Here is a 15,570-nt window from a genome sequence, read left to right as displayed (position 1 = left end):
AGTTTCTCGTACTGCTGGAGAGGTGGAGAGAGGGTAAAGAGTGCGTAGTGAAAAAACACACTTTTCACACACAAGCTCCACCCACTGTTCATTGCGGACGTTTACTTTAAGTCTTTGGTTATTTTGAGGTCCCTGGTAGAAATGCGAGACAATTTGCAAAATCCATCTGTAATCCTGTAAAACTTGTTTTGTGTCATCCTGCACTGTATTCATATTCTTCAGACATTCTGGTTGATGTTTTGAATTATAGAATATTGACTTAAAACGTATAAATGTGAATAATGAACGTTTAAGGTGTAACTAACCATAAAGTCAGCATTATTATCATTTAAATGTTTTTCTTATTTGAAATGTTCTTAACTTAAGCCTGTATTGCACGCTTTATAGGGATAGAGCAGATTATTACGCTTCTATTGTGATAACATATATAGTGTGACTGCATTATGTGGCATGTTTGTGCAATGTGTCAACAGCTCTTTATTCATTTCAATGCAACTGATGAAATACCAGACTTGATCTTCTGGGAAATCATGTTGGCAAAAACATGAAATGTTCAAGCCCTAACGTTCATGCCAAAATGCTGAAGAGCGACACAATGCCGCTGTGAAACTAGGTGAGCTTTAAATCGTTTTGACATTGCGCCATTTAATATCACATCACTTTTGATGTCAAAGTGAACTTGACTAGCGAGCTACTAAATTTGCATATCTATATAGCACTCATAAATAAATGAATTTATAAAAATAAACATCCTGTAAAAAACTGTAACATTCTGGCAGATAGAGCGCCAGAGAAAAGTAAAAATGAAATTATGACCATGTTTTAAAATTACATGCTTTTCATATTATTTTACAGTAAACTGTAAATTTGCAGGTTAGTTTTAAACTCATTAATAAAACAATTCTGTAAAAAAAATGGACACTGCAAATTTAATTACATTTTTATAACAATTTAACATTTTAAATATTAATTTGAATAACATTTTATTTTTAGTCATTTTAATATTTCAATGTGAATATCATATTTTTTCAGATGATGTTTGGTCTTCTCTTGTGTGGAGGTGGCTATACATTCAGTAAGAGTTCCAGTTTTAGCCACTAAGGACTGACGTCCAAACGTTTGGAAAGCCAAGACAATATACAATAATAATAAGAGTGTAAATGATTGTATGTATAAAAATGGTTAAATAGATGACTAAGACCTCTCTACTACCCTTAACCTCACCATACACTTTATTATAAACACCTTTTAGCCATTTTCAAATATTTTCTTCATTTTAAATTCTATTAAGGACCCACTCACATTTGCCCATTGGTAGACACGCAAAAGACGCAAAATGTAAACGGCCCCCAAGGGATTCGTACACGCCATGGTAATAAAACATTCTGGGCTTTACTTGAAACATTCGGGGCTTCAGCACACTTAGCCCACCCCTAGCGCTGCCACTGGGTGTATGTGCAAATCTTTAGGTATGATGTACGTTGGTTGTTTTATTGCTAAGCTTTGATTCCCTGTAGGCTTGCTAATGATTACAGTCTTGTGGTTTTAGGAAGTCAACATGATTGACAGCCAATATACAAACACAACAAAATCTTTTGAGCTCCAAAACAGAACGGATGTCAAAGCCCTATAAATGTTCAAGTGCAACCCTAGAAAACGCCTCAGACAAAGTCAAATAGCTGGATTAAAGCACCACTCTCTCCCAGACGAGTCCTGAGTCAACATGTTTAAAGATCATTGTTCATCAAATGAAATCTATAATGAAGTGATGATGGTTCATGACAGTTCCCACAGAAAATAATTCAGGCTGATACCTGGGGAGTGGTTTTATACCATTTTGGTAGACTGAAGCTATTTTGAGCATTGTACATTTGAAAGGGAAAGGAACACCAAAATGACGTCGGTGTTGAGTGCCATACAAGCAGGATACAAATCGTGCAATATCTCAACAATCTCAGATTAGAGAAGACTGCAATCTTGTCAAAAATATTGCAGACTTTAAATTAAGGTTTAATGTTTTCAAGATATTTATTTAAATTAAAAATGTATTGTTAAAATTTCAACAATTTCTTTCTATTTATATTTCTGTTTCTGTTTCTGTTGCTCACATATAAAGATCTAATCTCACTATCATTGAGTCACATAAAGATACAGACAAAGAAGGTAAAATGTTTTTTTTAATTAACAGTAAAGTAAGAAAAATCAAAGAAAAAAAAATTGTCATCATTCATTGACCCTTGAATTGTTTCAATCCCATATAACTTTCTTTACTCAGCGAAGAGTTATTTTACTAAATGTTCTTTCAGCAACAATAAGAAGTGTTTTTGGGTGAACTGTTCCTTTAAATCTCACTTTCAAGCAAGGGAAACTCTATTTTGTGTGGTCTGCTACAGTAAATACTAAACAGGAATCCATCTCAATGCTGTGTGTTTAAAATTCCATGAAATAAGAGCGTTGTGGTTTGAAAAAAGTTAGCCACTGTAGCTGGAGATTTTACATTCCAGCCCAGTTAATCACCGCTGTTAGTTTATCATCCATTAAGAAGATGAAGAGACGGACCTCCCTCTCTCTAATGGGAGGTCACATTGAGCACTGGCCAGAGGACAGAGAGCAGGTGAGGCTGGAAAGAGAGCCGCTGTGATGTAAACACCAGCGTGGAGGAAATCGCTGTGATGGAAACCACAAGTGCAGGTTTACAGCTGTGCAGGGCTAACATCTGTGCTTAGAAAATAGAGGGCTCATAGTCGGCAAGACTAGTAGAGTGCTAATGAAATACCTGTGGCCAATTAGAGCTTACAAATATTTGGATGATGCTTTACAAGTGATAAAACCGGGCCCACAATAATCACCACACCACATTAGCAAGCAAAACAATAATAGAGAAAATATAATGTGCAACATGTCTAAGACATGACAAGGCAACATCCGTATTACTCACCCGTGTGGAAGGAAACTCTGTTAAGATTTACTCACTCTCAAGTTGTTCCAAACCTGTATAGATGGCTTTGTTCTGTTGAACACAAAGAAAGATATTTGGAAGAATGTCATTAGAACAAAGACAGTTATACAGGTTTGGAACAACTTGAGGGTGAGTAAATGCTTTGAGAGTAAATTCCCTTTGAGATGGAAATAAGGAAGCATTAAAAAATATGGTGAGAAAATTATAATAATGAGAAGCAGTGAATTACCCCTCATTTTCATTTTCTTAAACAACAGCATTTGTTCTGGTTACATTGTTCTTTTTTAGGGGGAAGGTATTTAACTGCCCAATTAAACATGTGTATAAATCTGGGGTCAAACTGGTCCTGGTTTATTTACAACAATCATCACTGCCAAATCGTACGCACATCAACAGTTTGTTTCCAAATTTTGATGGAGTGCATTCAAAGAAACATTTTTTTTAAACACTCCACAATAAGGTTGTATTTGTGAACATAATGCATTAGCTAAAATGAACCAACAATGAATAATACTTCTACAGCATGTATTCATCATGGTTCATGTTCATTTCAGCATTTACAAATACATCACTAAAATCAAACATTGTAAATGTTAACATTTGTTAATGCATTATGAACTAACAATAATGACATGTATTGACAGGGACAAACATTTAAATATATATATAAATGTTGATTTTAAGTAAATGCTTATTACTTGGTTAATGCATTCATTTGAACGAATAAAGAATATTCCAAATAACAACTTTCCTGTAAAATACAATACAAAATATGTAAATGGATGTGAAAAATGATTATTTATCAAATGAGGCAGGCTTCATTATTTTTACGCATGTTAAGCCAATTCACCATGCCAGCAACATTGGGATCTCTGTGCTATATAAATGTGTTTTATTGGGCCTAACACAAATGTCGACATAAATTCAAGAGAGCTATAAAATTAGGTATTGAAGTTTTGCAAAAACGGCTATTGTTAAAAGAATGTATTATTTTTATTATTAAATAAATGTTCATTTTTTTAAAACATTTTCTCATCCAAAATATGTTCGTTAAATCATATTTTAAGAATGTACTTCATACGGAAAAGGTTTTGTGTCCAAAAAGAGAAGAACATCATAGGTGTTAACCGAAAGGTTGTTGCTTTGTTTACTGTCTGGATAAAGCTTTTGTTAAGATGTTCTTGATAAAGACACACTTAACCTCAAGACGTTCATGCTCTTGATGACATTACGCCAACAATACGGAAACAAGTTCCAGTGGCTCTAGTCGTGTGAAGATAAAAATCATTCTATACAGTTTTCCTGTGAATTGTTGCAAATCTTACAGTGATAATCTCAGTTTCACACTAAACCTTGAGAACCTTCTCTGGAAAGCCTGGTTGTATGTAAAGATGCTTCTCAGCTATAGATCTTTAAAGACCCAACAGGCACTTTCAGAGATAAAGTCAGATTTATAGTGATATTGTGTTGCACACGTGGCCAGACAGCTCGTGTTAGTCATATATCGTGAACAGATGTTTTTGGTATCAGCGTGGAATCTCTTTATCACATGAGAATATGATGACAGATTTACAATTATCTTAACAAGAAATGTATTAATATGGTATTAATTAAGTTCAAATTAATCTTTGAAAACGTTTTTGGAGACCAGTCTAGTGATGATAAAGAATATTTCAAATGAAACATCTGTTCTGGAACATTTTGTACTGTATCCCTTTTTTGTTAGTCGACAAATTTTCAGATTGTTGTTTTTTCTGAATTGGGATTAATGCTCAGAAAGGATCCTTCTGGGTTTTTCAAAGCATAAATTCAGAAAATCATTGTACTTCCGTTAAATAATTTGCAGAAATGTTAGCGTGCAGATTGCACGCCTCCCCAAGGATCACAAGCTGATGTGAAGGGTTCTGGAGAAGATGTCAGCTTTTAGGTCTGAATATATACACCTATGAAACAGTCCATGTTTTGAACACCAGTCGGGAAAAAAAGCCCTTCAAAAACCCGTAGTGTCATCCGTGGGGAGACGTGCCTCATCGTTTTCCGCAGACGTTGCATATGCGTGTTGGGAGTATATTGCTAGTGATGAGATTTCGGACTTTGGTTTCAGTGTATTGGATTCTCCACACCCAGCACTCTGTAAATTATTCAGGACCGGCATGCTTTAGATTTATAACAGACTTCATAAATTTCTCACTCCGGGTATAAAGAGATACTTCACCCAAAAATGCTAATTCTGTCACCATTGACTCACCTTCGAGTTGTTCTGTACACATTTCTTTGTTCTGATGAACACAGAGAATGGTATTTGGATGAATGCTTGTAACGAAACAGATCTCGACCCCCATTGACTCCCATCGTAGGAAAAATTCCTTTATCATTTTTTTGTTCTGTTGAGCACAAAAGAAGATATTTTGATTTAATACAGATTCGGAACAACTCGAAGGCAAGTAAATGATGACAGAATTTTATTTTTATTTGTATATAAATTTTCTTTTCACAAAATTGACTGTATATTTATATGTAATATGTATTTAATGTATGGGTGTGAAATATTTTTGGGTTTTTTATGCCATCATTGGGCTAGTTTTGGGATGATTCTGTTCAACTCTGCACGCGTTTACATTTTACATTTATGCATTTGGCAGATGCTTTTATCCAAAGCGACTTGCATTGCTTTATCCTATACATTTATACTTGGGTATCTGCAATCCCCTGGGAACGAAGCCACAACCTTGCGTTGTTAACGCAATGCTCTTACCACTGAGCTACAGGAAAGCATACATGGCAACAACACAGTTTATAAATAATGTGAAAATGTATCTAAATGAACTTCTCTATAATACGCTGGTGTTAATAGCAGGCAGCAAACTGACCCAAAGAGTCAATCCCTAATTGTTGAGACTAAATAATTTTTTTACAGATTTGAGAGAGGAAGCATACGTCTATGGACAGGGATGGGCAGTATTTCAAATACATGTATTTAAAATACGTATTTGAAATACAAAATAGTATTTTGTATTTTGTATTTTAAAGCCTTTGGAAAAATCTAATGTAATTTGTATTTAAATACATTTAAGATGAGTATTTTTGTATTTTCAAAATACTCAAAATACTTTGAGCCAGTCAACCTTTTTATCAGGGTGTTTTCGTGCATCAACCACCTTAATTCAGGCCAGACACGCCCTTCCCCCAACATTCATGCACGTGAGCTTCAGCTGTAGCTACAACCCAACAATCTGTATTGATTGTGTGCATCTGTGATGACACTGATTAATGATACACCACACAAAATCTTTAGCTTTTAGTAGAAAAAAAACAACCTTTGGTTGAATAATGCCAAATTCTAATTTTATTTATTTTTTATTTTAGACAAACTTTCTATTTTTGTTACTGAGTTTGAAGTTATGATGGTGATAAAACATCCATCCATCCATTTTCTACCGCTTTTCCGAACTACCTCGGGTCACGGGGCATCAAGGCAGGATACACCCTGGATGGAGTGCCAACCCATTGCAGGGCACACACACTCACTCATTCGCTCACGCACTCACACCCTACGGACAATTTTTCCAGAGATGCCAATCAACCTACCATGCATATCTTTGGACCAGGGGAGGAAACCGGAGTACCCGGAGGAAACCCCTGAGGCACAGGGAGAACATGCAAACTCCACACACACAAGTCTGAAGCGGGAATCGAACCCCCAACCCTGGAGGTGTGAGGCGAACGTGCTAACCGTTAAGCCACCGTGGGTGATAAAACATTATAAAATAAAACATTTTATAAAGTGTCTTTTTTTGTAGTTATGTATTTCCTACCAGGCAGGGGAAGGGAAGCGGTAAATAAAATGAAAACGAAAGTTTCTTAGCAGTTAAACACATCATGCTTTTTGGCATTTAGAATAGGCCCAGATAGATTTTAGCCTAATACTGAATCACCAATTTCACATGTATTTTGTGTATTTTCAAAATACAAAATACTGTATTTGTATTTAAATACATTTTTCCACACAGTATTTTGTATTTGTATTTAAATACACTTTTCCACACAGTATTTTGTATTTGTATTTTAAATACATTTACATGTATTTATGCCCATCCCTGTCTATGGAAGCAAATAAGAGACATAATGTTTTGAAATTTAACAGCCTATGAATACTTGATTTTGAATTATTTTACTTTGGAAACCATGTATCTGAATTTATTTGTTTCGAATTTACCTCTATGAAATTTAAATATGAAAATTCTTGATTTCCAATTTAAAAACCTGAATTTAATGCTCACAAATTCAGATAAAAAAAAATAAACTTACAGAATTTCAGATAAAATACATTCAGATAGATCAAGTTTGATTGCTCTTATTCAGATCTCAAATTTCAAGTTAATACTTTTCAAAGAAAACATATGTCTAATTCGACTGCTCAAATTCAGATCGAAAAATTCAAGTTAAATATTCACATGGTAACATCCGGGCTACCCAGGATAGGAAAAAAAGTTGAGCCCAGAGCCCGTCTGCAATTGAACTGAACCATTGAACCGAACCATTGAACCTGAATTTTTCGATCTGAATTTGAGCAGTCGAATTAGACATATGTTTTCTTTGAAAAGTATTATCTTGAAATTTGAGATCTGAATAAGAGCAATCAAATTTGATCAATTTGAATGTATTTTATCTGAAATTCTGTAAATTTATTTTTTTTGTATCTGAATTTGTGAGCATTAAATTCAGGTTTTTAAATTGGAAATCAAGAATTCATAGGCTGTTAAATTTCAAAACATTATGTCTCTTATTTGCTTCCATATACGTCTGTCAAATACCAAATACGGTGCCAAAAACCTGCCGCCCTTTGAGGCTTGCGACTCATGTCATTCCCAGAAGACATTTTAAAGAACGTTGGTAGCCAAACAACATCGCCCCATTGACATCCATTGTATGGACACAAAACATTTCTCAAAATATCTTCTTTTGTGTCATGCATAGAAAAAGAGAGTCATATACAGGTTTTGAACGACATGAGGATGAATAACAGAATTTTTATTTTCAGGTGAACTTTTCCTTTAAGTGCAGATGAATGAAAAATGCGTATGTAGGAAACGCTGTTGCGTAATTCTTACATCATCAAAACCTTAATGATACACTATTAAAATCAATCTTCAAGCGTTTCTTCCTTTTAATGAGGATGAATATGCTCTAAAGTCAGTAAATGTACGCTTTTGACGTCATTAGCTGAGGTATCTATTTCATCATGTCCATTATGTTAACTAGATGGAAGACGTCAATAACTCTGTCCATCACACACCCACTACAGACCATCTTCAGCTGACGCGATCAGCTATGAATCTTCATTCTATATCAACAGATTTTTCATTTAAGACACTTTTTTGTGAGTGTGCGACTGTGGGGAACCAGTTGTATAAAAGCTCCACTGTCATTATAGTAAAACACACTGTCAGACAGGCCCATGAGTCCCGGTATGCCATCAATAATGGAGAGAAGCTTTTAGCATGCTCTGATGTCACAATTTTTTTTTTGAAAGATTGGCTCCTCTATTACTGACAGATTCAAAGGTTTGTTTAGAATCTATAATAGCTCACTCTCTTTTATCACAGAGCAGTCAGAAACTGCCGATTCGGACCCTTGACACAGAAGAATGATGCCTGTGACACACAAGAGTCCTGAATCAATCAATAAAAACAGAGTAGCAAACGAAAGTTGAAATCAGCTTGTTTTTCATGCAAAGTCAATAGAAACGAAGAGCACAGGAAACTGCGGGAATGATCTATCAGATAACTGGCTTGTTTTAATGGTGAAGCAGAACTGGAGAAGACAGGTTCTCCTAACAGGTTTCACAAACTTCAGAACCCGACTGTCCTGATCCAGTGTGTAATTTTTTTGAGGATCGAGATGTCTTCAGAGGTATACAAAGACCTTACATAATGTGTTATGTTTTTATAACCTTAGAATGAGCTATTTCTATCTACATACACGGCGGGTCCCCTTGCAGGGAATCCGCCATGTTGTTTCTACGGTAGCCCTGAATGGACAAACTGCTCTACAGAGCACTTTTCGTAGATACATGATCTGCTTCAGCAAAGAAGAAAAAACATGACGGCATCTTAGTTCTGTGCCAGCCACCGTAGTGCTTCGAAAGACATGTGTTGAGTTAGCTGGTAGATGCCGCTAAATTTCATACACTGAACCTTTAAACTCATGCCACGGCCAGCGTGAAATTTGTTTCATAGTGTCAAGCGATGAAGTAAAAATTTCAGCACCCAAGTGGCAAACTGTATTTCCTGGGCTGCATGTGTCTGCTGAGTTTATGTACAGCCGTTAAGATGAATGATAACACTTTCAGATAGATCTCTTGAGATATTACAGACTTCCCTTGCTCGATTAAACAGCAAAAGCAATATTAAAGTGATGGTTCACCTGAAATTGAAAATTCTTTCATCATTTACTCACCTTCTTGTCATTTCAAACCTGTGTGATTTTCTTTTTTTTGCAGAACACAAAAGAAGATATTTAGAAAAATGTAGGTAACCGGCACCCTTTCACTTGCTTTGATTTCGCATCTATGAATTTTCGTTTTAGGGTATCCCTTTAAAAGCTCCACACTTTTGCTAAATCTATAAATGGCTTGCTTAGCTGACTACATGTATAACACACTGGAAAAGGAAGCATATTATCAAATAAAAATTACTTTTTCTGAGAAGTGCATCAATGTTATTTGAGTTCTTTACATCACATCCATTTTATTTGCAGTTATAATATGTTCATTAAATAAAACTGAATTCATCAGTTTCCAGTTTCTCATCAGTACATCTAAAGTCACGTCCAGAGCCAAGATTTACCAAGTTTCAACAGTCATAATTAGTCCCATGAGTGGAGACATTAACAGACGGAGGTTTTTAGACTCTCTCATCAGTTCCTTATGTGTTTTCTTCCCAATTTCAACTCCGACAAATTCAATCCGAACTGTTATTTATTGTCACCTCACAGGATGAACTCCCCGAGTCCGCCTGTATATAAACTAGCAGGATGTCTGTCAAGTGACTCCAAATGGCCATTAGGGCTGGAATAAATATTATTACAAAGAAGTAGGTACATCTGAGGCCGTTCAGTGCGCAAAAGAGATTGCTTTGCAACTTCTGTGTCACGATTAATATGTCAGCACATTGTTTTGAGCATAGACATACAGTTGAAAGAAAAAGTATGTGAACCCTTTGGGCTTACTTGGATTTCTTGATAAATTGGTCATAAAATGTGTTCTGATCTTCATCTAAGTCACAACAATAGAGAAACACAGTCTGCTTAAACTAATACCGCACAAACATTATACGTTTTCATGTTTTTATTGAACACAACATGTAAACATTCATAGTGCAGGGTGGAAAAAGTATGTGAACCTTTGGGTTTAATAACCCATTTTCCTTCCATTTCTCTATTGTTGTGACTTAGATGAAGATCAGAACACATTTTATGACCAATTTATGAAGAAATCCAAGTAAGCCCAAAGGGTTCACATACTTTTTCTTTCAACTGTACATGGATGCCCCGCAATAACGTTAACATTTCTCTATGTGTAGTACAAAATTATCTGTCTCCAATTATGCTTTTTTATTATTAATATTTGTGAGTCATAAGGAATTGTGAAAACTCATGCTTGTCAAGCTTTGAAATCAGAAAATAGCGCTAGCAACGCCAATGTCATGGGTTTGATCACAGGTCATTGCACATAGTCAGAAACAAAATGTACAGTACAATGTAATGTAAACCGCTTCGGATAAAAGTGTCTGCCAAATACATAAATGTAAATGAGCCTTCAGAATTTGTGTTTTTCACTTGTTCCACCCAAATAAAGTGCAAACAGCTGGTTCTCACATCTCATTTATTACTAAAAGCGTCGCAGTAACCGCTGTGCTAATCACCTGTAAATACGCTCCAGTGAATTCGCAAAGCCACTAATAAAATGTAACACCTTGGAACGGTCTTCCTACTGGTTTATAATGGGGCTGTACTGGTCTTTAACAAACATAAATGAGGACCCTCTCATGTTTCCAGCTCTGGCTTTCAGAATACTTTGCCAGACAAGACCACCCCTGACACCGGTGATTATAAATACTCTTTAATAAAACAAATAGAAACGGTTCTAATGGAGGCTCAGACCCATATACAGTATGAAGCATCTTTCTCATGTTGCTTCAAAATTCAACTATGCCCATTATTAACTGTAACAGGTTTAGTCTACCTATATAAATAACATGAACACCAGTGTGTGAAGTTGGTGATCTCTCATTTCAATATGCCGTTAGATGGTAGATTTTATATTGTGTTTGTTAATGAACTAATAATTCATAACTTTTGAATAGTCTTCAGTGGACTGTTCTTGTACCATCCGTCTTTCTGAATATCTTTCAGTCGCTGAAACCTGCTAACTCTTCTCATAATAGTGGAAACTCATTTCCTGTATAACAGCTGCTGAATACAACTTGTTCTGGCACAACTTTATCAAAACCTTGTTTTGGCACGTCGACAATATACAGTAACAAAAGAAAACCACAACTTGTGTTTTTGTTATACAGTAGCCTTCAAAATAATAACCTGTATAATAATGGGTGTTCATATATTTGGCTAACTTCTGTATATGTGAATGTGTTTGGTGAACAGTATTAGGAAGCTGAGCTGTTAGGTAAGTTACTCTAAAAGTAATTTAGTCGCTAATTCAACAATGTAATTAGATTACATTTATGCATTTGGCAGATGCTTTTATGCAAACCAACTCTCATTGCATTGTATTATACATTTGATTCTGATTATGTGCAATACCCCGGGATCGAACCCATGACCTTGGCATTGTTAATGCCATACTCTAATCACTGAGCAACAGGAATTACTTATATTTTCTATATCCTATCAACCTTGATAAGTTAAGTACTTCAAGGAAAGACACGAAACGACTCTTAATTAATTCAAATGAATAACATAAAACTTCATAAAGTACATTTATTAACGGACTAAAGTATCACAAATGTGTGAAAGATACATTAATGCATGTCTTTTAAAGTTAGACTTTGAAATTTTATGTCAATTCCACTATTGTATACATTACACAGTATTTAGTTTAATTACATCAGAAGAAACTGAAATTAAATTTCAGAGAAGAGCAAGAGTAATCCCTTTCTTTTACTTTTTAAATGATAATAGAGTAATTACAAAATTAAAATAGTAATTAAAGGCAACTATTTACTTAGTAACTATCCAACACTGGACTGAACACAACAAGATCATCTGCATACATGATGCTGTTCACTAAAATATTCCCAATCGTACAACCCGTTTTGCAGGCTTTCAAATATTACGATAAATCATCAATATAGAGGTTGAACAAGACAAGATTCCTCCTTGTCTCACACCATGACTAACCCAGAAAGGAGCAGAGATTTGATTGCCCCAGTTTATTTGCATTGTCTGGGCATACCAATAACTCAAATTTTCACAATATATTTAAGCACTCCTCTTTGTGTCAACTTTAGAAATAGCTTTTCATGATTTACTCTATCAAAAGCTTTTGATGCGTCAATGAAACACAATAACACTGAAGAATTTGTATCTCTGTACTTATTTAAGTACATTTCTTTAAGAGCATACACAAGTCAGTGTCATGTTTTGCTCTAAACCCAAACTGATTCTCTGCCGAGTTAATAAGCATACTTATTCTATCCAACAAAATCATTTCTAAAACTTTAGAATTATTTTCATTCAATATTGAAGTTTTATTTCTATCTTCCAAGTAAATTGTAAGTGATTGAGTTGCTTTTTAGACAGTGTAAATAATGACTTATAAGTACAATGTTGACAACGTTAATAACAACTTTTTTGAAGAAACTTGCCGAAAACTGTTGTATGTGCTCACCTCAGGTTTAAGGACGTTTGAATGGTTTCAGATACTTTGCAATAATACTGGGTAACAACTCCACCTTGTGGCTACAATAAGAACTCGCCTTTGCTACTCTCTGAGCTGTTAAGTTACTACGTAAGCATGGCCTATCAAATTGGTGTGTACTCTGATACAACTTGCTATAATATAACAGTTGAATGTTTGAATCTTAAGGAAAGTTCATACGTTTCATTTCATGTATGTTGAATGACTAAAAATGTAGATAAATGTTCCCATTCAAAACTGGTCAAAATTGCCTACCAAAAAAAAAAAAAGAGTTGTTTCTAGTAAGTAACAAGTGAATTAAAAGCAATACCATTCAGAATGAAAAGACTAAAATGACTGCAATAATAACTTACTAGTTACCATAAATGAGCGGTAGCAGATTCATGAGATGAACAGCAAGCATGTTTAAACCTCATTTTTGTTTATTCACTTTATTGTGATCCCAATAACTAATGATAGTTGGGGTGTTACCTACCAGATAAAGGTTCTTTATGGTTAACCACTACAATTCTAATAATCATGGCTAAGACTGTTATAGCCCCACTTTGCTTGCCAGTGCACTTCATTATTAGATTGTTATGTGGCTCTGACTCGTGTTACATACTTTGTTGAAAGATAAAATATGCACATGAATACAAATGCATCGCTTTTATGACAAAACCACTTGTCCTATTATTCAGTGACACGGTGCAATGACTCCTTGTGGTTTCTTGACAAGATTGACAGATTTTCAAGTGTATTCTCAATACATTTATTTAAGTAATATACAATATAAACATCAAATACTAGGGGAGACATCAAAGATCACATCTTTGGGGGTCCAGTTAACCTCCAGCCCTCCATTTTTCCAACCTTGGTGAGCATAGCCACCATTCCCAGACCCAGACATGCTGTGGTACCTGTGATAGCACTGTGTGCTTAAAGTAAAAAAAAAGAGCACTTTAGATTTTTTTGTTAATCAACTTTGAAACTGAGAAAAAAAAGGTGTTGGACTTTGTACAAAAAAATATTTTGAATAATGAAATAATGAAAATCATGTGAATATTGTTGTGTTTGATTGATATACTCACTCCGCGCCCCAAGGAAAATACCAGAAGCACATCCACCAATGAAATAGTTAGTTGGGTCATCAGGTGCATCTCTGGCCTGTGCGCTCAGACAAGTGGTCATTCCAAAGATGGCACCCATGGCGGCTGAAAAGGTAGTGAACAGGAAAACATTTCTTTTAAAAATGTCATTCATTTAATATGATTAACACGGGTGTAAATCTTTATCTAGTTAATACTAAAATAATGCATCACAAAAAATCTGGCTATATAATTGTTGAAAAAATGCTGAAAATGTATCCAACCACACAACCACAAAATACATCCATAATTTAAAATTTTAAACATTTGTAAAAGGTGAAACAAATAGCTGTAAAGAGATTATCATGTGATATTCTCTGATAAAAAGTGCACTAAAGCAAGCAGACCAATGCACTGACAGAAAACACAGAGTATACCAACAAAAACATGGGAAAAGAAGACCATAATTTTCCATAAAAGCATTATTTTTTCTCTTACCCATGGTGAGAGTGCCTGATGTTGCTCTCGTCAGAGCCTCAACAGCGGTATCAGGTTGGTATGCCACTATGTGGTAGGCAGAACCGACCAGCCCTGCAGAACAATAACACTATTACTGCTCTTATACATTTAAAGTAATATTTCTCCAATCTCTTCTTTTTATCACGATGACATCAGAGCCATGTATTAACATAAAAAAACTCAACAGTAGAGAAACAAATACACTAAATATATAACTCAGTGACAGTAAGGTAGATCTGGAGATCTATGTGCAAACAAAAACAACCACAGCAGAAAAACACCCACTGACAATAAAACTTGTAAACACACACATGTTTTAAATATAAATATAGATAAAAATATGAATATGATACGAAAATTATAAGAACAGTGCATTGTAAACCAGCTAGCGTCTATGCTAGCAACTTAGCTTTTAGCGCACACAAGCAGACTTTCTGTTTAACACCTGACTCAGGAGATCAGTTAGAGGCTCTGAAACACAAATATCTATCAGACTGACCGATTGCTGTCGCTAATTTCGTGGTGATCCATGTTTTTTCCACGCAGTCTTTGCCCTCCTCTAGATCCCAATACCCCATTTCTGCCTCAGGATCAAGGACACGACCGAAATATCGCGAGAGGTTGAGCTCTTCTTTCTTGGGCTGTGTTGAATGTAGTTCATGTACGTGGAGAGTTTTCTGCCCCCTCCCGGCTGAACGTACAACGACCGATCAGATTTTTAGTCAATTATGCGTCATCTATTAAAAAAACGGCTCATCAATTGATATCGTTGAAAGTGAAATGATCTATTAGAGATCAAGAGAAAGACTGTTTATTTTCTATTCTTTCATGACATGATGCAGATGGTGATATGTAAGATCACTACATATCAGCAATATCATATAATATAATATAATATAATATAATATAATATAATATAATATAATATAATATAATATAATATAATGTAATGTAATGTAATGTAATGTAATGTAATGTAATGTAACGTAACATAACATGATATAATATAATGTAATGTAATAGAATAGAATAGAATAGAATAGAATAGAATAGAATAGAATAGAACAGAACAGAATAGAATGTCT

The 15,570-nt window shown here is 34.9% G+C and overlaps 1 protein-coding gene across 1 annotated transcript; it reads right to left on the bottom strand.

Moving 5' to 3' along the window:
- Positions 1 to 13,636: 13,636 nt before the first annotated feature.
- On the bottom strand, positions 13,637 to 15,136 carry ndufa11 (NADH:ubiquinone oxidoreductase subunit A11). The gene is made up of 4 exons (XM_056735002.1): positions 14,985 to 15,136; positions 14,465 to 14,557; positions 13,970 to 14,092; positions 13,637 to 13,816 (listed from the first exon to the last, which is right to left on the bottom strand). Exons 1-4 carry the CDS (start codon positions 15,061 to 15,063, stop codon positions 13,704 to 13,706), a joined length of 408 nt encoding a protein of 135 aa, XP_056590980.1. The 5' UTR covers positions 15,064 to 15,136; the 3' UTR covers positions 13,637 to 13,703.
- Between the last annotated feature and the right edge of the window lie 434 nt (positions 15,137 to 15,570).

Source organism: Triplophysa dalaica, chromosome 21 (assembly GCF_015846415.1).
Source record: "Triplophysa dalaica isolate WHDGS20190420 chromosome 21, ASM1584641v1, whole genome shotgun sequence".
Taxonomy (NCBI): domain Eukaryota; kingdom Metazoa; phylum Chordata; class Actinopteri; order Cypriniformes; family Nemacheilidae; genus Triplophysa; species Triplophysa dalaica.
The sequence above is the reverse complement of the archived record's forward strand: the minus strand, read 5'-3'. Positions and strand labels throughout refer to the sequence as shown.